Raw genomic sequence first — 27,470 nt, 5'->3', positions numbered from 1 at the left:
CATCAGGTTGAGTGATGATCATCCGCTAAACAGCTCTTATCTCACGTGCCACTTTCCTTCCAAGAGAGTTCTGCAAAATACTGACGATGTAACCACCGTTTTTTAACTGCTGCTGAGGTCACCACCGAAGAAGCTGAATACCATCAGAGGATATAATCAGTTGTGATTTATTTTGAGGCTAAAAACACCAAATACGAATACTCCACTTTGTGAGGCGACAATCTCAATTATCCTTCTCATTAAGCACCGCAGAAGATTCCTGTTGACGCTTGAATATTTTCAGTGTGGGAGTACAAAAGTTCCACCAAAGAAATTGAACAAGCAGACACAAGCACTTGAATCTATGTTAACTAGGTAGTCTAAAACATAAATTCTTAAAGCAGCTAAATGATTAGTTTGTAAAATGTACATCAGGACATGCAATACATTTGTGACAACGAGTACCTTGTAAAAAAAAAAGGGAGGATGCATGAAATAGTCTTGCGAAATTACTTGACTAGAAACGCCAGACACGATGGAAATGGAACGTGGTTAACGAGAAAGTACAATATTTGTCTTGACCAACTAAGAGATCTGAAAAAACCATCGGAAAAAAAGACTTAATATGAAGTCAAGTTCATAAGTCTCAAGTTCCTAAGAGGTTTAAGAAAGAAAAAAAACAGGACGTCTTACATAAACAAGAAAAACCCAAGTGAAATAGGAAGTCAAATTAGGTCTTTGTGACATAATAATTTAGTTTAAATTAATCATTATTGACAAGGTCTACTTGAGTACACAATGACAAGGTCAGTAGAATGAGTAAAATAACAATTTGAACGTCTGAGAAAAACTTGCATTTTAATGGAACCAGAAAAGGGCTCGCTGAACTAATATAACACAAATATTAACTTGAACTACCATATCTGTCATTGACTCGCTGCACCGAGAATTTCACTGTAACACTGTAATCTTCTCAAAGCAGGACTAAACTTGGTGATCTCATAATAAAAATAACTAGGATCAAAACTAATAGAGAAAGTGTTAAGAAGACAATACATATACTAAAGAATCCCTGATGAAGAAGGAATTTAAAAGAAGAATCTGAAACGGTACTTTGTAAAATATGTGCTAGTCTTTGTTAATTAAAAAGCGGTCAAAGTCAAGTTAAGACGTGTATTCAGACAAGACTAAACTTGTTCTACTATGAATTAAATCTGGTCAATTCTGAAGGTCTTCTTATAAGTCAGATGTAAAAGGGTCAGTAGTCGCTCAAGAAAGTAGGACGTCTCGAGAAGGGATAGAATCTGATAAAAGACTTCACTTTCATGATCCATAAGAAAAGAAAAAAGTAAACAAGTTGCAGAGGATTTTGCTGAATGGGCTCCAGTCACGATCAGATTGATTGCTTCAACATGATCAAGCAACAAATGAGTTTGGGGTGCATCAGCGGGGGCATGAAGACACGCCGCGGCTACATCGAATAGTTTCTCTTCCACTAATTAACTCCCACAATGCACGCATTTCAACTCTGAGTGTTCACAACAAGAGCCTGAAGCCGCAGAGCCACGCCCACTTCCTGTTGCCAGCAGACCCGCCCTCCACGGGCTCAGGCACAGGTGATAATGTGACACATTTACCCCCAGATGTGTTGGTCCAGACGTCAGCTCCAAGGCCTCATCTGGACGGCGACAGTTTTATTTGTATGTGGCGAGACGGAGCGCGAGGATAAACACATGTCTACAAACACCTGCTCTGTCTGAAGCCGCCTACACCTGTGTTGCAAATGAACCCGTTTGATGTGGACGTTTGGGTGGAGGTCCATGTTCCGACACTCCTCCGCACAAACTTTTTTTTTTCCCTCTCAGTTAAGTTGAGCGGCGGCTCTACACAACATCTGATAGTGATCTCTGAGGGGGGAAATGCTCTATTTCACTTTGCTTGTGTTTGCTAATGGCTTCCAGCAACTCAGATCTCACATACACGCACACACACTCACAACTAACTAATTAAGACATGTATGATGAGCTCTTATGTTTTTTTGCTTTTACTACTGATTAGTTTTATGTTTAATACTGTCCTATCTGTTTACTACGATAGGGAGCCATGTTTTCTCTAAAGGTTAACGTGACCTTATCCTGTGGGTCTTAGTGGCTTTTAAATTGATACTTCGGAACATTGCAGTATGTTTTTTCACAACACTCTTACTTGTTTGTTAACTGCATTAAAATGCAGACAGATATCCAGAGAGTATGCAGCAGATGTGAGATGAGTGAAAATGTCTAAATGGTGTTAAAATAATGTTAAAAATAATTCATAGAGGCCCTTATTTTTCTTGTTCAACACTGTAGAAAACTGACCAGAAACTGTTTCCTTCAACTGAGAAAAATCTCTAAACTTGTGTTCTTGGAACATGATCTGGAGCTTGTAATCCATGTGTTTGTTTCTTCTCGTCTGGACTACTGCAACAGTTTATTTTCATGTCTTAACAAGAAGGAGCTGTCTCGCCTGCAGTTGATTCAGAACTCTGCAGCGAGAATTCTGACCCGCTCAAGTAGAAGAACTCACATTTCTCTGATCCTTAAAACTCTTCACTGGCTTCCAGGTTCTTTCAGGATTAACTTTTAAATTCTGGTTCTTACTTTCAGAGCTATTCATGGTCAGGCTCCTCCTTACATCACTGATCTGATCCAGCCTTACATCCCAGCTCGGGCTCTGACGTCTGTGGATCAGAATCTACTGATGGTTCCACGCACACGGTTCAGGACCAGAGGAGAGAAATCCTTCCAGGCTGTTGCTCCTAAGCTTTGGAACAATCTTCCTCTCTCTTTACGCTTGATGGATCTACTGACTCTTTTAAGAAAAATCTTAAGACGTTTTTATTTGTTCAGGCTTTTCCTTGATTTTCTGGAACTCCTGTGTTGTTCTGAGTGTTATCTTGACCTTTAAAGTATATACTTTATTGAGTATTGTTTTGATTGTTTAAGCGCTTTGTGACCCTGGTCTGGAAAAGCGCTATACAAATAAAAATTACTTACTTACTTACTTATCTCGTCTCTTTATACTTGCAGGGTATAAGCACTGTGGTTACGGTGTTTGTCTAAAAAAAGCTGCTCTTACGAAACAAATTCATGGTTTTCATTGACTGTTGGCAAATTTTTCGAGGCTGTGCAGCCATTCATCCCTTCAAATTAACATGCTGTTCACCTCTGGAGCGTGACATCCACCGTGAAGTCCCCGAGGAGATCCACCAAATCAAGTGCAGCGCCAGCGTCCGCCCGGCTGCCGTGGGGACCGAGCACTCGTGCGGCTGGTGACTCCGACACAAGCCGTTACAGCTGCGGTTCAAAGTTGATTTAGACTCATCCTCCGTCGTTTCCATTCCTCCATAACTTTGTTTTGGCCCCGGGCCGTGCCACTCTGAGCTGAGAGTGTTTTAATGTCGCTCCAGCAGCACACAACATTAGGCAGAGGATCGCTGGAGCTGGAGATACTGCTGGCGTTACCCATGTGGCTTCGAAAAATATCGCCTATAACGGCTATTGCTGACAAAACTCGGTTGAGGTTGATGCTTAGGTCGGCGACAATCCACTATGAGCTGAGTTTAAAACAGCGTGTGCGCGGAACCATCGGCAGGACAATAGACAACAAGATATTTTCATTCATGTTAATCATTTTCACAATGACGAGAAATACACCCAGTCAATGTGGTGAGTTCACTGAGAGGGAGTGAGACAAAGAATGTCTATTAGTTGATTATTTAAGTTTGTTGATTATTTATTTCATTTTGTTGGTAATTTATTTGTATTTATTTTCCTGAATGTTTTAATTAATGTCTGTTTAAGTCTTTAACTGTTAAGTCTTTCATTCTTTAATGTTTTGCATCGTGGGTCAGAGAGGACCACAATTTCATTTATGCTGTATGTCTCAATACATGCATATTTGACAACTTGACTTGACTGATTATGGAGTGTTTATTGAATTAGAAAGTGAGTGTGTAATGTATTTATTTTTAGTTAGAAAACTAGTTATCTAGTGTTGTTTCACATGTTTATGTGTCATAAATATAATAATAAAAAATAGAAAAGATGTCATAATCATATGTCATCATATGATTCAAAACCATCATAAATACATATTAGTTTAGTTTCAGGTCAGTTAAAGTTCTACCACAGCAGTTAAAAACAACTGGATGGACAATGACTTGCCAACAAGTGAATAATAAAAAGTCTAGGAGTGATAATGTGTTATTGTACATATGTCAAAAAGTTCTAACCGATCAACTCACCATGATTAATCATGTCTTAGATTTTTATTCATTCAGTTTTTTTTTGTTTTTAAAAAAAACTGTGCGCTCCACCATTATATCCAATGAAACACACCTGCATACACTGGTCGTAGTAAAAGGGTTATCCTTCTCCGCAATACTTTATTGGTTTTGCCCCTCAGCAGGTTGAAGAGCCAAAACCACAAATCATTTCAGTAACTTCTTACTTTCCTTCGGGAGGAACCAGCTGGCAGCAGCATTCCTCTTATTGAAGTGTGATGGTGGTGGATTGATAATTTGGTATGTAAAAACGTCTCCCGTGTGGATGTGGATTTGTTATTGGATTTCATTCTACAGAGGTTTCCAGGAAGAGCCAAAGGCAGTAGGATTCCTGACATAATGGCGCAGGTGTACCTTTGTAGAGGTTTTTGGGCAGCTGACAGGTGTGGCCGCAACCGTTGGAGCAGCACTTCTTGACAGTGGAACACTCGGCGTCCTCCTCGCAGCTCTCCACGCAGGCGGCGGCGAACCCGCTGGCCTTCTCCGGAGCGGGACAGTCGCCTTGCTTCACTCCTTCCACCGACTTCAGGAACTCGCAGCTCGTCAGACACTCGTAGTGCTTCTTCGGAAAGAGAGGCTGGAGGAGGGGAAAAAAAAACACATCAGGGTTCTTCTCATCCAAAACGCCTGGCAGCAAACAGCCGGCTCTCTCGGCTAACAAGGATTGTTCTGTTTACATTCTGGGCCACTACGTGGGCCCGGCGGATGAAACGACTCCAGTCCAAAGTGTCGTGAGTGTGCGAGTTATTTCACACTCCCCTCAAACTTTTCCTCTGATTGAATTTTACCACCAAGAATGCAAATAGTCTGTGGTAGTGACATACCTCGCATAAATCCTGGCATTGGTTTTCCTTCAGGTTCCAGGATTCCTTGCAAGGCTCCAGGCACTGTGGAAACAGAGAAGGGTGTCAGTGCTTCAAAGAGTCAGCCACATCAAACGCTCCAGAGATGCTTCTATGCTGGCTCCCTGTCAGGTACCTCACTCAGCCACTTCCCTTCGCCATCACAATAAGCGGGGCACACCCCTTTTTTGTTGCAGATGTCTCGCATACCTTCAAAGGAACGGCGAGGAAAAACAGGCACGGGCCAACAAGTTTGCCCATTAGCAGCAGACAGGCACGCCTCGCTCCCAGTCATCTGCCAACGCTTGGATTGCACCTGATGGGACAGATTTCCTCTTTGTGTCTTTATTGGACTCCTCTGTCGACGCCTACCGCTGGCGTACGTGTCTAGGCCTGAGCAGCCTTCGACCTCGTTGATAGAAAAGACTAATGAAGACACTCATGGTTTGATGTTTTTGGGAGCCCCGTTGTTTGAACACGTGCAACACATTTTAGGAAGGGTTTTGGCGTCTACGACGGGTAAAAGTGAAACCCTCAGTTAACCAATGGCACACTGGACTACAATGAAGGTTTGCCCAATCCAAACATGGCGGAACACACCAGATCCACGCGTGTCCAGCAGACGAACATGTGACGGGACAGAAGAAAAAGCCGAGGTCTCGTGTGTAACAGAAGATCCAGCTTAAGTCAAACACCCCGACCGCGGCCAGGCTGCTTCTGTGCGAGGCTTGGGTTCGCCCCAAAACCACACCGACCAGAGACCTGCCAGAGTCACTCATTCAGCCGGAGCTGGGGCTGCAACGCCACCTACAGCTGCACAACCAGGAAGAGTGGTACATTTGCAACACATCCACAGACATTCTTCAACTCTGACAGGCCAATACGTCGGTTAATGGTGGAAATATGAGGCTGGATATGTCAAGATGCCATCGACGGAGGAGCAGCAGCGAGGCTTCGTAGCCAGGGAATGTGTTTAAAAGAAACCTTCGACAAGGACAAAGCTGGAGTCTTTTGCTCCTGAACACGTTTGAAAGAAGATTAAACGTATATCCAGAAGCAGTTCGGTCTTCAAACATATCAGGACTGGAGTCAGCTGAGGTCGAAGTGCTGAATTTAAGCATAGATCAAAGCCAGATTAACCTTGATTGAAACTGGACAAACTGAATTTATACCTTAAAATATTCACCTATTCCAAATGCATTGTGGGACTTTTTAAAGCAGCTGCATAGAAGACATTCTGAATGAATTCCAAATCCAAATCAACTTGCTTTTCTTGGAGCTGCAGTGGTTTTACTTTGAGTCTCTCTCAGATAAGGGTTACTTATTTAACAACTTCCCGCTCATTTTCAAAAAAAGTTCTCTAAAAAGCAGATCTGGCAACACACTTTATTCATAATTTTGTTAAATTCTTGTTTTTCTTTTTGTGAGAACGTAATGATGACATCACAAGAACAAAGGGTGATTGCCAAGTGTTTGAGGAACCTTCAAATAATTACTTAAGTGTATATTGTACTGTATGGGCGCATGTGTTGAGTTTCTGGACTTTTTTATTCGACGTATAGTTTTTTATGTTGTTCAGTGTTTTCTGTTCATTATATTGAAATAATAGTCTACGTTTTTTCATTGTTATGCTGAGTTGTTATGCAAAACATTCAGGGAGACATAAATTATGTGGGCTATGGCATCATATGTGGGTTCATGGTCTCTGGTCATAATATTTAATTATATGAACCATTTTTCCACACAAAAATGTATCTGAAATTTTCTACATTTTGACACACTTATGTATTATAAGTCCTGATGGAAACAAATATTTTGGACATTTTGGAGTTTTTTTTTTGCTTTTTGCTTTTCCAGTGCTGCTGAGAGTTGAAATGAACCTGTAATTGTGGGTCTTTCTCTTTTCATTCCTCCAGACCAAAGATCCATCCTACCCCAGGATTCCATGACACTTGAGTCCTCACCTCGGTGAAGGATCTCATCAACACCAAACTGAGGACCATTTGGAGGAGCTGATCCTCATCCCAGCATCAGAAAGCAACAAAATCCACTTGTAGGTTTTTCACGAAGTTCGTTCTGTATGGCAGCCGATTCAAAAGTGCAGCGGTTGAAACTTTCACAAAACCGTAACATGATGTCATGGTTTTTTCTGTGGGCTGCGAACTTCAAAGCGGGTAAATACGTCCACCCTTACATGACGAACATCACCCTTGAAAGTTGGAGACGTGAAGGAGCTCTCTACAGAGACATCAGTCATCACGCTGGAGAAAAGTGTGAACTCATTGAAACGCTGGTTGACGCCGATGGGAAGAATATGTCATGTTATGTAAGCCGCCGTCCACTGTTTTAAACACAGGAGCCTCCTCGAAAAAATATAAAAATATTGACGTCACGAATTTTCAAATCTCACTCAGGGGCCAAAGCAGAATTTACGACTCTTTAATTAGCTCATTAGCGAGCGCCGTTGTTATTATGCCATTGCCAGCGAGAAGTTTTATTTGCTTTTTATGAAGTGCGGTGGACGGGTGCGTGATGAAACATAAACCTGCTTCTGGAGGCTGCAATCAGGGCCACGCGTCCGCCTGCCAGCGAGCTAATACACTCAACTCCTGTGTCAGCGGCGCGCAGCTCAAGGACCCGCGGACGCCGTCGCTCCGCAGCTGCTTCTTCCATACTGCCATGCTGGGAGAGGGTTGGGAACTTCTTTGGAGAACAGATAAGGTATCCCTTCTGTAATTACATGGAATAAAAAAAATGCCAGACGAGCACGAAGGAGAACGTTTGCCCAGAAAGGAAGAGCTCCAAAAGAAACTCTAGCGGTTTTTCTGTGGAGCTGATCAGGTGAAACCACTGCACTAAAACAAAAATTCAACTTTTAAGATGCCACATTGTGCGCACAGTGAGTCTTTTATTACAGTCCAAGGAGTCAATTGAGCTCTGTCCTTTAATAACACGGTGACCTCATATCATTAAGTCACTTCGAATGAACCCTCTAGGAGTCGAGCACACACAAACTCCGGCGTCCCCTGCGTTGCACAATCATGGACCAAGGTCTGTGTCGAGGCAGCAATGTTGTCTAAAGGACATTCTGCCAGACACACACGGTAATGCCTCCAAATCCCTTCTACAAATCACTGAACATACACTCGTAAGCCTCAGGATCAGGCTCGTTTTACTCATTGAAAGATCTCGTGTGCTCCGGACTGAATGCATTCCAGCGGCTTCTTTTTTTTAAGATGAATCTTTTACGGTTCAGTGCAATCACAGATACACCAAACAGAGTCACCGTTACCCCGGGATGGTCAGGCTCGCGTGCAAAGCAGTGTAACTCACACTGCTGCACACTTTCAATGATTTCATGGAGATAGCTTAATTTCTTAAAGCACTTTTGATTAAATAAGTTGAGTTTCTGTTGGGTTGGGATGGATTCTACATCATTCAAAATAGGTTAAAAACGTAGCCCATCATTTATAATCTTAATCAACGTTGAAATTTCGAAATACTCAATTCAATTATAATTGCCCGCCAATGGATAAAGATTAAGTCCTTGTCATTTAAGGATTAAGCAAAATTAGTTGGGTTAATTGTTTTGGACTAATGGATGTAATGGTCAACTAATTCGTTTTTTTGAGTTAGCGTATGTCTTATGTATTATTTTCAGTCACACCATAACTAAAAGTTTTTTCTTTGTGGTAGTCTCTAAGTAAATTTTACTTTCAAGTCATTAAGTCTACGAAGACCTTTCTTTTACACTGGTAAAGATGAGGCCCAACATGTTCCAAACTCAAGGCCGGCCAACTCATTTTATGCGGCCAGCAAGAACTTAAAATGATTTTTAAGTTTGCTAGCATTATAAAATATACTGTAGACACTGATTGAACATGTTACCAGTTTTATAGAAAGTAAAATAACGAATGTTAAAAAATGAATATGGAAAGTTCCGAACAATATGAAATATTTTAATATAAGAGTCAGTTGTGAACCTCATAGATGTTAGAATAATTATACTATTAATGGTACAATAAACCTGAAAAATGTTAAAAGGTCGACTTACAATTATAACTTATTTACTTACTTACTTATTAGGCCAGTTATAGAGGCAACAAATATACAGTACATTTTGTTTGGCCCCGGATGCAAATTGTCTCAAACATTTTGGCCCCCAGTGCCATCAAGTTTGACACCCCTGCGGTTGTCTTTTTAGACTTTCATAGACTAAATAATTGCCATATTACATGTGCACATTAATCTTTTATGGTAGATTTAACTTTTTCTGACCACTTTTTAAACCAAGTTCACTAAACGAGAGGAAAATGTGGTCAACAAATATTGCAAGACTGACCTGAATGTATGCCAGGTTACTGAAATTGTGGTTTGTCATGGCAGTTATCAATTCTTGGAGTCAAACATCCTGGTGTTTTGTGTGGAAATGAGTGGATACATGGAGATGAGCCCTCAGAAGAGGCTCCCGGCAGGTGTGCTGCGGACTGACAATCTGTCAGCGGATCTCTGCAAACACACCCTCAACTTGACATTCAAGCCGGCGAGGGGAGGATTGACGACAGATGCCTTGCCAAAGCAAACACAACAGCTGTATATAATTACAAAGGAGCGCTCATCAAACCAGAATCTTATTTACACGCCTTTGCGGCTTGATTTTTGGCGAAAGACGCCAACATGTTTTTCCACCTATAGAAAATGTCAAACTAAAACTACCTGCAAGTGACGAGTGTATGATTTAAGCATCATGCCGGAGTTCATTTATTTGCGTGTATTTGAGTGTATTTTAGGGAGAAACTGATGAAGCAGATCCACCAACTGTAATGAAGTCTTAACATAGGTTAAGTCAATGTCAAGATTCAATTACGCCATGTTAACCAATCAGATTGTTCCCTGATGAATGGAGAAAGAAATGTATTCAAGAACAAGCAGAATTGTTGGAGCCTCTTAATTATTTTTTTGGACTCAGACACTCCTTAATCTTTTACTGTTAAACATAAGTTAAAAGTTCAATTCTAAATCGCTTGATTCACCATTTTGACTCTCCAATAATTTTAAACCTTGCTGCAAATTGACCTACTTTTTAATGTAACTTGATGGATGAAGCAAAGTGTTTTTTTTCCAATAGAAACCAAAAATGCTGCAGAGAAAACATCTGATTTCATTCAGAAATTCAATGATCAAACAAGGGCTTAGTCCTCTGGCTCCGCTCTTCTTTTAATATGAGTCCTCGTGACTAAAAAGACATCCTTATTTAATTGTTATTATTATTTAAACTTTGAAGATACTGATCATTAATGCCAACATGGGACAATAAATTGGCATTTTTTCATTTAAAAATGTTAGGAGTCTAAGATCTCTTTCTTGTTCTTTCATGTTTTTACAGTACTTGTAGTCAAAATAAAAATGGACAGAATTTATGAATCTATTTTGGCTCAATAGCCGATTTCCCAACAAACATGAAACAGCCACGTCGCAGTGATGACATCATAGCAGCATGTAGTCATGACACTTTTCATCTTCATACAAACGCTTCTTTGACAGCCAAGGCCGATTCAAGCTGAGTTTACAGTTACCACGGTGACTTGTGGGACATTACACAAGACTTGGAAGCGTAAGTGTCTTTAAATTTGAGTAAAACTGACTTTATTTACACCATATGGACGTGACTGACCCGACATCTTTACAGGCAACTCATTTGAAAACACAACTCTCCTGACTCACTCACATGTTTCAAATGTGGAAGTCTTTCTACCAAGATGCAGTAAGTCTCTCATCATGACCATGTTTTGAAGTTATTACTAAGTTCTACGGGATTGATGATGCACAGTGACAAACATTAATGCTTCGCCAATGACAGCAGAGTGAGTGTGGTTATGGTAAACAAGATTTAATCTCCAGGGAAACTAAGTGTTTTCAGTGGGAAGAATTTTTCTAATGTAAATATTTCAATTAAAAGATAGTTTTTTACAAACAGATATTTTATTATTATTATTCAAATTGTAGATTTAAATATTGAACAGCCTTTTCTGACATGTTTGATCTGAGAATACAAACATGATTCAACAATCGCAAAGGGACAAGAGTAGCAAGCCATTTGGGCTTCAAGATCTCAAGAAGATGATAGTGACCAATTGTTAAAAAAAAAGAACAATTCTGCTTCACCGATCAGGCATTTTGACTTTCAAATAACATTAGACCTGCCTGCAGAAGACCTATTTTTTTTACACCAGAGACTTGTGCCAGAAGCCAATAATTACAATGGTGCCAGTATCACCAAACTGTGTATTTTGAGAAGGTGGAAAACTCTGCTGTTGCACTGCATTAGGAGAACCCCCGGGGCAAACCCAAGACACTCTGGTCTTTTGGAAAGAGGAACATCTGAGCCTCTTTGCTTGGTTGCTGCCTCATAAATCAACATAGAAATAGAAAGAATTGAAGGCTGGATGGAAGAAACACATTTCTAATAAGTAAGATGTTTGACTCCACAATACTCTTGACTGACAATTTAAAAGTATCAAAACTACGTCACTGGTTCCATAAAGGTTCCAGAAGCTGTTCGCATTGATTTGTACATCGGTTTGAGAATCCTGTGACGGCAGCAAGAGCCACATTATTAATAGTATTTTAACTTGTCACATGACTGTGAGAGAAGTGTTATATTTCTCAGGAAAAGTGTAAAAACTAAAACTGGACGTCCACCAACAGGACTATGTTTGGGTGCCAAACTCTGGATTCCCTTAAAGCAAATCTCAGTCTGGCAACAAAACAAGCGTCTGTTTGAATCGCCCAAGGAATGCATCTGATTATCCCCATTGATGTTAACATATTTCTGAACAAATTCCAGCTCAAAAGACACAAATTGTTTTGATTTGAGATCTAAATGAGAACTTTCCACGGACTTGCAGAGTTTTTTTTTCCCTGACAAAAGCAGTTTCGGAGCATCTGATTTCCCCTTTGTCCCCTTATCTCCCCACGCAACAGTGACACATCGTGCATGGTTAAGCAGGAACATCCATAGCGGCCTTTCACTCCCCATTTCACGCTGTAATAAAACGCAGTGGTTGTTACTCTGGGGGACCCTTAAAGGCATTCTGTGGGGCCGATGAGAGAGCCGGGCTGAAAGGCAGCCAATGCCCCGGCCCATCTTCACTTTGTCAGTGCTGGAACGAGGCAGCGAAGGGAGGCGAGGGTGAGAGCGGAGGGGGAGATTTGCTTGCTTTTATTCCTTGATGAAGGACCCTGGTTATCTCCACCCATCGTAAAAATAAATGTTCGACGGCCTGAGTGACTGCTACAACTTGAGCTATGAAAACATCCGCTTACAAAATGCCGTGTGAGTGTTTTGAGTAATGAGGCATGAAAGTCTGCGATACATCGCGTTGACAACATAAAACACGTCCGTAATTCATGCTGATGATGCACATGACATTTTCCCAGGATGTGAGACGTTCCTGAGATGAATATCATCCTGCTGCCTTTGTCTATTTGTGGAATCAATCTGTTGTCATGCTGAGACTGGCTACTAACAACCTAGAAAAACATCTTCAAATTAATGAACTTTGGTAAAGTTTTTGTACAAAAATCATTTGTTGTGAAAAATAATGTAGGCAGATGATAAAAGGAAGGTATTTTAAGACCTGTTTTTCCCCTGAAACATTTTTCAGCTTCAAGATATTCAAAATGCTCTTGGCTGTGAATTCGAGTCCTTCCTACCAGTGGGGCACAAAAATAACACCTCTAAAAGTGCACAAAAGGACCTCAATTGGTCTCTCTTGATGCAGATGCTACTAACGTTTTCAGGAAGAAGTCAAAGTAGAAATCTGACAGTCTTTGCTCAGCTTTTTCTTCACTGTGCTATACAGAGTCTTCAGGACTGATACATGCAAACCCTATCAGAAAAACATCTGCACACTGCAAGGTTGTTAGTTTCCTAAAGCAAAACAACTTCCCACCATCTCTTAGGTCTAAGAATGAATCTGCAAGAGGGTCTTAAGTTAGTGTAAAGGGAAAGATATTTAAAAGTGTACCTCAATCGAATGTGAAACCTAAATGCAATCATCAGATCTTTTCCATGATCAATCAACAAATGTATTAGGCTCCTTGGCAGAGGTAATTAATGTTTTGCTCTTAGCACACATTTAACCTATAAAGCTACCAATTAATCCTTTAATATATGTGCAGTTAAATAGCTTTACTGGGAGCAGCAACCTGATTAATTGAACAACCGTTGCTTGCCAGCAAACAGTAAACACTGAAAACATAATTTACTGATGAAAATAATAAATCATTTCCGTACTTCTGAACCATCCGCAAAGTGTGACTTTAAATCGAAAGTATTGAAGCAGGACGAACAAGAGAGAAAATGTGGGGAGTATGTAAAGACGTAAGCAGCTGCATTTGTCATCACATTGAAATTATATTTCAATTTAATGGGACCAACAATGAGAAATGACACAATAACAAGTTTAAACATGAGTAATGAGCGTGCTGATGGTTTCAAAAATGTGTCCCAGTGACAGACTTGGAGTTCTGTGTTGGGAAATACTTTAAAGTCGACTTGACAAATGCGGGCCCGGGGTAGGAGAGGTCGAGTGGGCAGCGGACCAGAACAAGATGAAGCAACAGAATATTGGTTCCTTAAGACGCTTTGAAGATGTCACGCTGTCTGTTCCTGCAATCCTATGATGTCAGAGACTTCGTCATCGATCGTCGACCTGACGGGTTGTCAGGGCTTTGCGGGTTTCGGAGTGACCCTGACTTCTCTGTGAGCTTCGCCTGGGTGTCGAACTACACAGCCTGTAAATCTAACCTCTAATCTCATTGAGTTAGCGCTTCTTTCTGCTGCCCGTGCGCTTTTCACACTTCCCGACACCGGACATAATTATTCCAGCAGGTCTCCGCTCATATCTATCGACCCATCCTGAAGCGTGTCTCCCAGCTTTCCCCTTCTTTTGATAGAAACCAGCGACGACAGCACACGCTCCCTCCACTCATTTCACTTTTATTTTTCTGTCGCCTCTCCTCAGCTTCCGTCCCACTTCCCTTAATTCGTTTTCACCCTCAATCTCAGATTCATTTAAAAACTCATATAGTTTTTGATTCTTCCCCCGGACGTTCCGCCGTCGGGCTCGCATATTGATGTTTTTTTTCAACGGTAGATTCATTTGACACGGCTGGGCTTACGTTGCATTGTCGGCGAAATGAGCTTTTTTATTACGTGATATATCTGTCCAAACCCTGGTAGAGTTACAGGAGCGTCTTTCTGTGGGCCGTAACCCTGAATGTATCGACTTGCTCTGATATGAGGAGGTTGGACAAGGGCTGTGAAGAACTAAGTACTTTTATATATCTAGTCTGTGTTTGAGGTAAAAGGTGTCCAGAACACATTGGACAGACTGCACCTACTGAAAACTTGAAGAAGTTTCTGGAAAGTCTGGACCTTTTCTTCCCCCTTTTATATCCCTGATACAAATTCAGATAATCTTCGAAAAATGTGTGGAAGATTAAAACGGTTCTGGACTACTTTTGCAAATGTTTTCTCTGAAAATAAAATTTGGTGTCCATCATTTCCATTTCAGATCCTCTTCTATTTTTCCATTTCCATGAGTCCTTTTATACATTTTCTGCATGCAATTGGGTCACAGACATGTCAACAGTCCAAGTCTCCAATTAACAGTCAGCCAAGTCTCCTTCCACAGACAATAAGTAATCTCTTCTAACTAGAATACCATTTCAGGCTCCCTTTAAGAAAAATAATGATATCAAAATCCAAGGTTTACATTTCAGGATCATTTTGTTTACCAATAGTATGATGTTAGATGTTTGTTCTCAAATGTAAGCAGATGTTTTCATAACTCAAGTTGAAGCAGTCACTCAGGCCGGCGAACATTTATTTTACGATGGGTGGAGATAACCAGGGTCCTTGACCCAGAGACAACACAAGGGATACCACAAACACTTTTGTTTTCGGCCCTTCGGATCTCCTTAACTCTAAGACAACACAAGGGTTAAAAATTTAAATTTTCCCATGGTTCCCTTTATGAAGTCAGAGATGTCAAATAGAACAGAAAATAATGAAGAGAATAACAAGTGTATGCCTCTGCATACTTGAAACAACAGATACCATTTAAACTTAACTATATATTTTTTTAAAGTTGTAAATTCTGTGACATTGTTTTACTCTAATTGGTCTGAAAATGTGTGCAATCCTTCCCTCTGATTGTTGGTTTCCTCCTCCCCAATAAATCACGACGGCGGCTCCACAGAAGTCAGTTATCTACTTTTTAAGTCAAGAAATAATTCGATAAATCAAACCTTTATAGCCGCCTCCGGGCCGATGTCCTTGGAGACCCTCATTAACCCGCCTGAAGCATATTTCATCGAGCATTTTCAGGTATGATCCCAGCGAGCGTAAAATGCTAGCAGGTCTTGAGGTACGCCTCAGAGGACTGTAAGAAAATAGCCTGTAAATCAGGGGGAAGATATCTCTGCTCCGACCCGCTCTGCAGTCTAGACGCACGACTTCCTCAGCCTTACGTGACCTTAAGTCTGTGAGATATCGCATATTCAATTTCAACAGCGCTGTAAATCAGCAGACAGAGGGGTGGATCAGGTGGATCAGAAGAAGATTAACAGTCTGTGACTTGCAACTGAACACTCAGCAAGCGCATGACGGAGGAAAAACAGATCTTCCAATGAGACGACTCCAATATATTCAGAAGAATGGACCAAAAATTAATTTAGGAAAAAAAGATATAGTCCGGTTTAACCCAAGAAGCAGCAGAAGAATGTTACAATTCAGGAACCAACGTTGGTGAAGATGTCCTTTGAAACAAACTTTACTGTTGAGATCATCCTAAACTAAACTTCTGTGCATCAGGATACATCACAGCCAAGAAAAACATTAGGATAAATGTGTTTAACAGTACGCTAGTGCTTAGAAAAATGCTATTATCCACAGGAATCCCTCACCAGATTGTGGCTAATGACATGTGTCCCCACTGCACCGCAGATATTTCCGAAGATTTTTGCTCTTTTGTTATTTTTTTTCTATTGCAATTTGTTTTCTCAGCTAAAGATAAAGAGAATGTAATTAGAATGTGGGTTGAAAGAAATGCTTTCACTTAAGCACCTGAAGGAAAAAAAAAAGAAGTTTTTCTGTTGTTGTCAGGTCTAAACAAATAGGTCTGGTTAAAAAATAGGAAATGAAATGTTGGTGTGTAGACAACTGTCTAGAGTTGTGTAAAATAAAGGTTTTATTACATTTAAAAAAGAGAACCCAACCTTTTTTCACAACTTTTTTTGATTAACTGGGCATCCCTAGAAATGTCTGACCTCATAATAGAATTCATAAATACATGATACATCAACGTTTTTACACTGTTATCCATCTTTGGCGGATCTCTGACATAACCGATGCAGCTCAAAAACTCCAGTGAAGTCCCAGACACGAGAAGTGGAAAATGCCTCTGGTGTTCGGTGTCTACGTGAATTTGCTCCCAGCAGTCTCACAGAGATTTGAATTCTTCTTTTACAAGTAGCAACATATTTTCCTAATTGCTCTATATTTTACATCCCACGCTGTGAACTCTGCCAGTGTCATAATTCCTTAATGCCAACAAGCAGCGACTCCAGCTCTGGTGGGGGAGACAGTTTTAAGACTTTCAATTTGGTGTTAAACTACCCGCCAGACTCGGCGAGCGGGCAGGTGGTGTTGTGGACTTCCTTGAAGCATCTTTAAATTATTGATCTAGACGGCGCAGACAACAAAGAGCCGAAGAAGAAGAGCTTAAGAGAAAGTGAGAAGAAAGAGAGGAGGTTCGGGGGGCAGCGCATGAATTATACATCAAGTCACCAATCTGCTTTATTTATGAGGAAAAAGACCACACAGCTCAGCGGCGATTGTGAAGAGCTGTTCACTTAATACTTAATGACTCTCAAGTTTTGAGACGAAAACCCCTCAACCCTTCTCTTCAGGATTTTGGCGTTAAGAGTAACCGGAGCCTCCGTTATCACCTGCCTCTGCTCTCAGTTTACATTTCAGGGCAATTCAACAGGATGTTTCCATCACGAGGGGTCAGATAAAGAGGCCAGAGGGATGACGCGGCACAGGAAAGTGAGACCCCCACCCCAAAAAAAAGTGGTTCATGCCCCTTCAGCGTATCAGCTCCAGACTTGCTATCATGTGTTCGATGATGAACATTCCACATGGAAGATGTCGTCATGGCAACGTCAGTCACCACAGATTGAGCGGATAGTAAACAAGGTGTAGGATTACAGCCCCCCAACACACACCCTCTTTTGACAGAGACCACTCGCGCCGTTAGAATCCCCTCCTCATCTCTGAAGTATGAATGCGGGATAATAACATGGAAAGCATGTTGTTGCAGCGCGAGTCATCCTAATCCCAGACAACCATCACACTGCAGCTCCGACTCTTGATCCAAAACACTTTTGATTCACAGATCCTGCATGTCAAGAGTCTGGAAATCACATTTTAAAGTCGATTCAGGTCTTTGGTCGAGGGGACAGATTGTGTCTTATAGACATGTTTGTTTTTGTATCGTGTACTTTTTTATATATAGAACTACTCCATCTTCAGTGTACGATGTATATATTTAAAAATAAGCTTCAACCTAGTCGTGTGTTTGCATTAAAAGGCTTTTCACGCTAATCACTAAGAACGATGTAGTACACATGTCAGACCTGTGAGTGGAGCTGTGATGCTCTAGCAAAAAAAAGAAAAACATCTAACGCAAGCACCAAAAAAGCGTGACCAAGAGGAAATTTGTGGCCCTTAAGCAGATTTCATCCCGTCCGCAGTCTTTATAATAATATTTTATTATTTGACCATAGAATGTTAAAGATTTTTAATCCTAAAATATCTATTTTTAAATGTTGCACAGTCTGTTATATGAGAATATCAAAGGGAAACGCCGCAAAATAAAGCTGATAAGTGTCAATGCAGATCCTTAACATTGCAAAAAAAAGGTTCTTCTCTGTGTGGACGAAGGTATAGAAGCTTTTATTTTGAATTTCTGAATAAGAAATCTCTTGGTTACTCCCTCTTCATTTGGCCCTCGCTTGTTGTCACATTGATTATGAAAGACTGGACACCTCTGATCTACAGACTCCTAAAAGTTCTGTAATCTGTCATTGAGTAGATCAGTGGGGCTCACAGTTTTCAGCATGAAAGCATATTACAAAAATGTAAAACAATATATTTAGAATTCTTAATATGTACAATATATGCTGCAATGCAATTTCACCTTGTATAAGCGCATGAGCCAATATTTTGCAACAAAATATGTACCTTAGTACATGTTTTATCATTACCTCACTTTGCTTTGGTGACTTTTACTGAATACAATCAGAGCTGCATCACAATGGACGGACCTTATGACAAAGAAAGCGGTCCATTGGTTCTATTTGTCTTCAAACACATCCTTTTCGGGAGCTGTGTTGTATCAAGATAGTTGTAAATGTACTTGTACTGTGACAGAAATGCAATATTTAGCAAGGATAAGGCGGTCGAGTGAACTGATCATGTGTGCAGCCTTTTCACTATTTGGTTTGCTTTGGGCATCAGTCAAGGGTTAGAAAAAGTAAGATGACATCTGTACATCAATTAAATGACGATTGTTACCAACACTACCTTTGCAATTGACTGGTATATTGGGAATCCTTATGTAAGGAAAGTAAAGTCTTCCAATAAGAATATAATGTTGCTACGGACACCAACTTATTTTATATGTTTGTTTTATTTTATTTAATTAATAGCAAACTATACGTAGGTAGGGATAAGGAGAGAGCTGACAAGTATTTATTGTTTTGTAATATTAAATATAGCACACTTAATTTACACACCAGATTAAGGACAATTGCATACTTTAGCATGTTGGTGTTATTGTGCTGTGGCCCCCCCAGGAGCCACTTTAGGGACCACTGACATAAAGTTTAAAAAATATATCAGGGTTAAAAGCGAAACTAAAAATGGTCTTCAGCTAACAACAGTATTGTTTGGTGGTGAGGGGGCGGAGTCCGTCCCAGCTGTTCCAGGGCGAGAGGTCTCACGACGGACATCCAATCGAACCTCGTCAACAACTTTTTCCCTGGTTGACACACATTCTCCGAGCAGCTGACACCCTCACAAACACAATCGCAGCAGGACGCAGCAGCTTTGGGATTAATCGATAAACCCTCATCTGCGAAGATTAAAGAATTAATAGCATTCTGATCTAGCTTTTCCTCGGCGCGACTCACAAACCCAGCATTAGTGTTTTAGTGCTTTAAACAGCGTGTGAGGTGTTGATGAGGTCCAGCCAGCTGCGGAGTAAACAAGCGGCGCAGACCGTCTCAGCGGTCTTTAGGAGGATTGTACAGCAGCTTTGATTACGATAATCCTTCAGCTGAAAATCCCCGGCGACACGGAGAACATTAGAAACGTGTCAGAGGTTGATCATCTCGAGGAAACGTCCGACCATTATGAGTTTAGGAGGACTAATAAAAACAACAAGTGCTATTTCAGACCTTCAGGACTTCATCTCTTTTCACCTCCTTTTCTCTTGTGTCTTGCCGTGGGGGGTTTTCGTTCCCCGCCACCCACCATGTGAATAATGAGCTCCACAGATAGCAGGCAATGAAGCGACCCCCCCTTTAACCAATGAAACTTAACAACCATGTCCAGATCAGGTCCTTCCTGCTGGGACTGACCGGCCCTGCTTCACACTCACCCGCCACCCACTCACAATCACACATCCCGACCCAAAAACTCCAAATGTCTCCTTACACAGGAGCAGCTCGACGTTCTCTGGCAGCTTCTCTGTTTGCCGGTCCAGGTCTGCTTTCAGGTGTCACCGCTAATGTGGGCAACACCGGGAGGTGAGACTGCTGTCTGGACTCAGCAAAAGGAGCTTTGAAGTCAGTAAGAAAAGCAGTAACCTTCCAGGCAGCACTCCCTTCATCAGATCTTTTCAGCCGGCCTCAGGATATACTGCCGAAGGAACGATGACCACACAAAAAGTCCCGTAAAACAAACCAGCACGCTCTTTTATCAGCGTGGAAACTGACCGCGACGCCTTTTTTTCCATCAAGATTTATGTTAATTGAACAATGCTTTTCGCTCCCTCACTTTTACTTCAACCTATTTAATTCGCCGTGAGAAAAAAACGTGGGGGTCGTCCCTGAAAGACGCCCCTGAATGAGACACAGTGACATTCCAGGGATTGTTGTTGTTCAGGCGAAGCGCTCCAAAGACATGTGAAAGCACATGTAACCTCAGAGTAAACATTTCGCCTTCCCGGGCTGGTATGTGCAGCTGAGGCTGTGAATGAAAGATGAAAAAAAAAAAAGGTGCTCAAAAAAGACACCTGGAAGATGTGAGGGTCCATGACGGTTGCGGAACATCACAGCTGCCGAATAAAAAGTTTGGAATCCTGCGGTTTGCACCTTTTTTAGTGCTGAATGGAACTTTTGAACAATACAGATGTTTTAGCAATTTTATTCTTGGTAGGACGATCAACCAATCTTATGCTCCTAGCCTAGACGCTTACTGAAGTTTCCTCAAAAAATAAACCTGTAAACTTGTGAAAATAAGTCAAAACTAACTCTTTATTATTCATTTTTAATGGATATATTCCCCAAAAAGTGTATCACTTTTAATTTTCAAACTCGTTGTGCATCATAGATGGTGTTTTTATAGACGACAAAAAGATCTAACAATGTAACAATGACATCAGAGGCTACTTCCTGTTTGTGTGACACTATGCTACTTCCTGTCCAGGAGATATTTGGTCATTTCTGGTTCAGGTATATTCGGTAATTGTCTGTCCAGGTGATATGCAGCTACTTCTTTTTCGCATGGGTGATTTAGCCAATAAGAGGAAATAGCAAAGCACAGCAGAAAGTCATCAACAAGTATTTATACATATAATATTCTGTACTTTTTTACTGCACAGCTATTCACCTTTTCTTATTCCAAATGTTATCATTTTTTATCCTTCAACATCTTGTACCTTTTACCAATGTCCACTGATTTATTTTCATAAACTGGCAGAATATTGGCGAGAAAAGAATGTCTTTGTCTATTTAATGACGAGAACATGCTATTCTCTATGTGACAGTCCAGGGCCGACCACTTAAACGATCAGCCTTCACCTTCTTATCAAAAAGTTTTTAAATGTCTTCTTGCTCTTACAAACTATTTCAAAGACTGTATTATAACCCACTTCTGACACCATTTGTCAGTAATAACAGGTCAACACCTCCTCCAGTCTGGTCCAGATAGAATATAAGCATAAAATATAATTGAGATCATCATGGCACTTTTTACCGGTGCCACCGCCTTCTAACGATGCAGCTTCTTTCTTTTTTTTAACCATGTGGGCGTTTTACTTGTGCGGAGGCTCGCACTGACCCAGAATGCATAATGGACACATTAAAGCAAGTGTATTCCTGGAGCACGGACCAGCCATCATCGTTGTCAGAGTTCCAGTCTGAATAACAAGCGAGATTCCTCTGATGTGAGCGTCACGTGTTTCGGATTTTGTTCCACTGACTTTTTGCCTTCTGGTGTGTGTAATGGTCGTCAGAGCTGCATGGAATCCTTTCGAGGGGTGAAGAATACGAGGAAATGTTTCGCACACAAGCCACTTTCCAGAAGCTTACACGGGTCCAACAGACCTGTGTGTTACGTTCAGAAAGCCAGGCTGGCGGCGGTGTGAGTAACGAAACAGTGTTGAGCAGCAGAGTGAAGCTGCCGTGAGCCAGTGTTTCATTCTGTACTCGTGGGTGATGCTTGTGTAAGAATGTGAAAAAGAAAAACAAAAAAAAAACCTCTTGGCTGTTATCGCACTTTCTCCCATGCACGGTTCCATTTTCTGTTAAGGAAACTTGTCGAGGGAACAGTCGTCGGAGCAGAGAAAGACAAAAGCCTGTTGTGTCTCTGCTGAATGCAGTTTGTCCCCGGCTCTGGTGTTACGGCATGATAATGACTCCACAAATGCCACCTCTCCGAGGTTAATTAGCATGACAAAGAGGACACGGAATGCCGGGTTGACTCCGGCCACCGCATGTGAGATGACCAGGGTGACTTTCTCATCCCAGCGGGCTTTGATCTTCCAAAAGAGGTGGACAGATGGACGGAGTCAGAGCATCTTTGTCTGAATTATTAGGCGGACCTTCCTCCCATTTTCTCTACAGGCCTCCTGACCTGACCGGAGCGGCGGGGGGCCGCCGTCCTTTTGTCTGGGCGTTTGACAGCGCTGCGTTCATGAAGTGAAGAGACTAATCAGGGGCTGTAGAGCTATTGACTGTACAGCATGGGACCTTTTAGCGCGATTGTTCCAGAGGCCACAATGTTTTGACACACGGACTGTCAGTGTGTGCGCAAGTTATTTACGCCCCCATGTGAAGAGCGACCAAAACATTGACTCCTGGCACTGAATCAAACTTCAGCACTCTGGGAAACCTTTTGTGAGTCACGAGCTCTAGAAAATGTATTTAAAAGGACAAAAACTGTTCACTGAGTATCAAGGTCATTTTAAATAAAATAAGTGTTATTTTTACAAGAAAGTCTTATGTAGAATCATCTGCTTTTCATTAAAATGAATCTTTTTTTAAAAACTATGTTTTCATAATTTTGTGATGTGTGTTTTTTTTAAGTAAAATATACTTTTTTCATATTAAAATAATGATTTATATACATACCATTTTATGTTATAAAGAGTTTTTAAGTAAGTGATATCACACAGGCCCCTGCAGGAGCCAAGGTCTCAAGCAAACAGTAATTATTGTTATTTTGAGTAGTTAGATCCTGGTTAACTTAAATGTGTTTTTTTGAGTTTCTCTAAAATTGATCATATTCATCAGTATGTGTCTGTTTGTTCAAAACTCTATTTTTAATTTAAATATTTACATTAGAAAATGCGCCCCTGCCATCACCTAACCTAACCTAATCCTGGAAGTCTCCACCTCCAAGGACTCGTTGTATAAACAAAGCAGGCGTGATTACAGCTGGCTGGAGGAAGACCTAAGACCATTATTACATAATAATGGACATTTTAAACTGAATAATATACTTGCTAGGTTAGCTGAAAGCTAACCGTGCTGGTGGTTAAGAATGTCAATCTACAGTGAAATAACAAAATATAGTTTTATAATATTAAAGCTCTGACATTTTAAGTTTATGTCTCAACTAGAGTCATTCTTGTTGCTTTATAAAGATGAATTTGACACAAGGTCACAGTAGAAAAATGTCTGAGGTGGAGAAACTGTTTTTCAGGTCAAATGTTCCTGAATTAGAAATTGAAAACAACACCAGTTTCAAAGAATGACCCCGAAAGAACCCAGGTGTCAACATTAATCAAACATGTGGCCAAAACATTAAACACAGTCTACAAGACTTACTGGCTAAATAGCGCGTTAGCGAAGTGCTAACATGCCTGTCAGGAGAGACAGAAAATAAATAAATTACAACTCCGTTTCAGTGATTTTAGTGGCTTGATTATGAAAACAGGGTTCCATGTTTGGACTCGCAGCCAACAAAAAAGCCCCTTCACACATAAAAACCACCGAGGGAATTGTGGCGAGTGCCAGGAGCCAAGGTTGGCCATCGGAGTGGAAAGGAGAGGAACGAGCTGCATAGCACAAAGGAGGTCTGCCTTCTTTTAAAGCCTTTACGTTAACATTAAACACGAGTGCCGGTCACAGCCGATTGAACGCTGAAAATGTACACATGTAGTCACAGCTCGAGTTTCAACCGGTGTTAAATCTTTAGGCACTCCATAATGTGACTTATTAAAAGTAATAGACTTTCACGCGGCTCTTTACACCATCGAGAAACCATAGTGTGTCACATTCAGGAGAAATGTTGAAACCTCTTTAGGAAAACTTGCTGGTGCACAGAGTAAACTGAATTATGGCGTATCCTTCCTGCTAAATCTTCAGTAAGCAGCTACTTTTAACACCATTAAAGAAACTTTACACAAGCAATTATAACCTTTGACTTTTAATAGCAAGTGACTAAGCTGTATTTCAGTTTGCATTTATGAGCTGTGCACTTTTTTCAACTTGTACTACAACCACCTTATGTTAGCACTCTGTTGGTACCTTTATGTTAGCAATCTGTTGGTATCTTGTCAAACAAGGTGAATCAAATGAAAAAAAAACAACAGCCATTATCATAGTTTAGAATACGATTAGAAAACCGCTATTATTATTCATTTAGCCTTTGACATCTAATCGTTATAGAGGCAAAAGTTAGACCCTTTATAAAGGTTTATAGGAGATTAAAATCATTCAAAACTGTGAATTGTGTTTCCTGACTGTTTCCTAACCATAGCTGGCAAGGGGTGAAATAAATAATTATCTGGATAATTTACTTTAAACAGCTAAACCCACGGGTGGAACTGGACTATATGGCAGGTTTGAATTGGTTTGGCTCTTGCTAGTCAACCGAAAGGGAAATTTTAAAGGTTATTTTTGATTATAATAAAAAAAAAAAAAAGTTTTTTTTTATCACTTTTGGAAATATGGAGCACAAAAATGCTAAGTAGTTACTTTTTAGAGTGCCTTTGATACATTGTTGTGATTCAGGAAAGTTTTATTTTGAGCTCTTTCAAAGTTTTTCTGACATTTAGTGTTTTCCTTTCATCAGTTAGATTGGTTTGTGATTATGTAGATTAGGTTTATTGCGACAATTTCCGATTACAACACAGCCAGTCAGGGTTTAGTTTGTAAACGTATTGAAAACAAGACCGACAGTCTGCAGTCCTGACTCCACCACCTAATTGGGAAAGAGAGACAAAGCCCCTGAATCTGGTGTCTTGACAACGACTTCATGAATTTTCTCTATTATTTAAAAAGTAAGTCAATCGGCTCGAGAAAAAAACATAAGAAATGTGGGCGTCGCTAGTCCTTCAAGGATCTATTGTTTGCTTCTTGATTTCTCTCTCTACATACATCAACATGAATGAACAATAATGAAAAAATATGATTAGTAAACACAAACAAAAAGTTCAGATTCTTTCATCTTTGATAGATGTCGCAGAAACCAGTAAACGATGTGACCTTTTTGTCCTGATTGCACCGCTTATCCAACCGTAATACTCTACCAAATTGTTACAAAAGCAATCATCATGCAAGACTTTTGATTCCAGATTCCGATAGTGACGAATGAAAACACCAACCCTGAGCCTCCTTACGAGCACATTTTTAATACACCATTTCTCACCAAATTTCTAATTACAACGACAGTATAAAACTCTCTGGCTGCAGTCCTGTGTGAGAAAAGCCTGTAAATATACTCCAGGATTAAAGGATCGTTTGTTCCTGCCAGCATTTTTGAATTCAGACGCGCTATTAGCCTGTGCTGCCGAGGTGTTGCTCACATCTTAATTTAGTTCCTTGAGGAACAAGCAGCATTGAATCCAGATTTAGCGGTCTGAGCGTGTTGACCACTCGCACCGAGAGCGTATCGCTGCTTTATTTCAGCTCAACAGTGGGCTCTTTCTCTGTCTGCAGTCTGCTGCACATCCCTGAGGGTCTTGTCAACAGGTCCGAGAGGGTTTGACGGAACACGTCAACGCAATCTTTTCAGATGAGCTGTCAACGCCGGCTCTGTAACGACCGTCTTCGGGAACGAAAAAAATACGAGACAAAACAGCATCCAGGAGAAATTAACGAAACTCAAAAGCAATCACGTTGTCTACTGCGATCAACCAGGATTAAGCATTTTCTTCTTATCTCATCAGAACTATTGAAGCGGGTCCAGGGAAGACAAGAAGAGAAATAGTTTGCATCTGAGATTGTCAGTGTCAACAAGTCTGAAGCTCCAGGCATGACACAACGAGCCCTGTCGTGACTCGTGCACTTTATGTAGCATTATCCTCCGATAATGAGGCGTGCATGTGTGGCATGCGTGTCATTCATGGTAGAAGTGAAACCACATTACCTTGGAGCACTGCTTGTGATTCTGGCACCAGACCAGCGATCCGTTGTTCTGCGAAGGATAAGAACAGACCCGATCAGTCAACAATCACCTTCAACCAGGACACTTGAAAACACAATTATAAACCCAATTGGAGGTAATTTGCTGATATCAGCGCGAAGGTGTGTTTGATGATAAGATCCGGAATGGTTTCGTTACCACGGCAACCGCTGAATTCCTGGTTCGACACCGACTCTCGCTGGAAGGCTCTCGTGAGAACATTGTGTTTGTGTTAAGCTGCCATGTCACGCAGAAACAACACAAACTGTTTTGTAAATAAAGCCGTGTCACTTCTGGATGTCTGAGGTGAGCACAGGGGAGCGTGTGGTCATGACTGACAGCTTGTTTCATCAGTCGAAATATTTTATCAAGACAGTTTGCAAAGCTGGACATGCTACTATTGCAAAAGAAAGTCTTTTAGTGTCAGCGCTGCATTTGAGTCGAGACAAGGATCAACCTGATGTTTTTTTAAAACACCAGTAAAAGTCTTAATAAAAAAACATTAACCAACCAATATTCTGTTGCTTAGTGAGCAAACTATAATTTATGGTTCAATATAAGTTAGAAAAAAAGGAAATTAAGATCATGATATTTGCCATTAAATTGGTAGTCCTGTTTGCTGCTAAAACAATTTAAAATCTCTGTTTACTACATGAAAAAATTCTTGTTTTTTTTTCATTTCCATAATTTCAAAAGAAAAAATCCAGTGAATAAAATATTAGTGCAAACATTTGTTTACAGATAATACATTGTACATGGTTAAATGTTTCATAAACATTAAATAAAGTATCTTAGTTTTATTGATGTCCACTCGCTAACGTCCAGCTAACTTGGCTCCCGGCATCTCACAAGTATTGCTAGCACTTGGATATTGTACTGGGTTGGATCGTTTATTTTCGGGCCTTTTTTAGCAGTTGGAACGTCCTTTCAAGGGTAACTACCTATGCATTTTTTTCCAGTAAAGTCACTAAATAAATGTTATGTAAAATGGCCCCTTAGAACCTACAAGTCCAATCTAATACCAGGATTCTGATAGGAGAAAGATTGATAAAAACAATCTCAGCAACATGTGTAAGCAACCATTAGAGCTCTTCTAGTAAAATCACACAACCATTCGAGCAGCGAGGGGCTTGACTGAGTGCAGCTCGGGGGCCATACTGGTCAGCTCCAGCCAGCACGGTGACCTCAGCTCTTCTGAAGACCTGTTTGATCTTGCAACAGACGTCCCCGAGGTCACCGAGGCGGGAACTGATGTCAGCACTTCTCTGAGGAGCGCCTGTACCTCCAATTTCCTCTAATTGCCGTGGAAGTGGCACCTCCCGCACCGCAACAAGGC

The 27,470-nt window shown here is 40.8% G+C and overlaps 1 protein-coding gene across 1 annotated transcript in view; it reads right to left on the bottom strand.

Annotated features, from left to right (window-relative positions):
* The window catches only part of LOC148068756 (anosmin-1), a 60,930-nt gene that overhangs the window by 21,747 nt on the left and 11,713 nt on the right, over window positions 1-27,470 (bottom strand). Inside the window, exons 2-4 of the mRNA XM_087804436.1 lie at window positions 26,099-26,146; window positions 5,128-5,190; window positions 4,658-4,880 (exon numbers count right to left, since the gene is read on the bottom strand). Of these exons, the coding sequence (XP_087660562.1) occupies window positions 4,658-4,880; window positions 5,128-5,190; window positions 26,099-26,146 (334 nt within the window). The remainder of the gene's footprint in view (window positions 1-4,657; window positions 4,881-5,127; window positions 5,191-26,098; window positions 26,147-27,470) is intronic.

The sequence above is a fragment of the Callionymus lyra genome, chromosome 12 (genome assembly GCF_982586985.1).
Source record: "Callionymus lyra chromosome 12, fCalLyr1.hap1.1, whole genome shotgun sequence".
In the NCBI taxonomy this organism is placed as follows: Eukaryota; Metazoa; Chordata; class Actinopteri; order Syngnathiformes; family Callionymidae; genus Callionymus; species Callionymus lyra.
The sequence above is the reverse complement of the archived record's forward strand: the minus strand, read 5'-3'. Positions and strand labels throughout refer to the sequence as shown.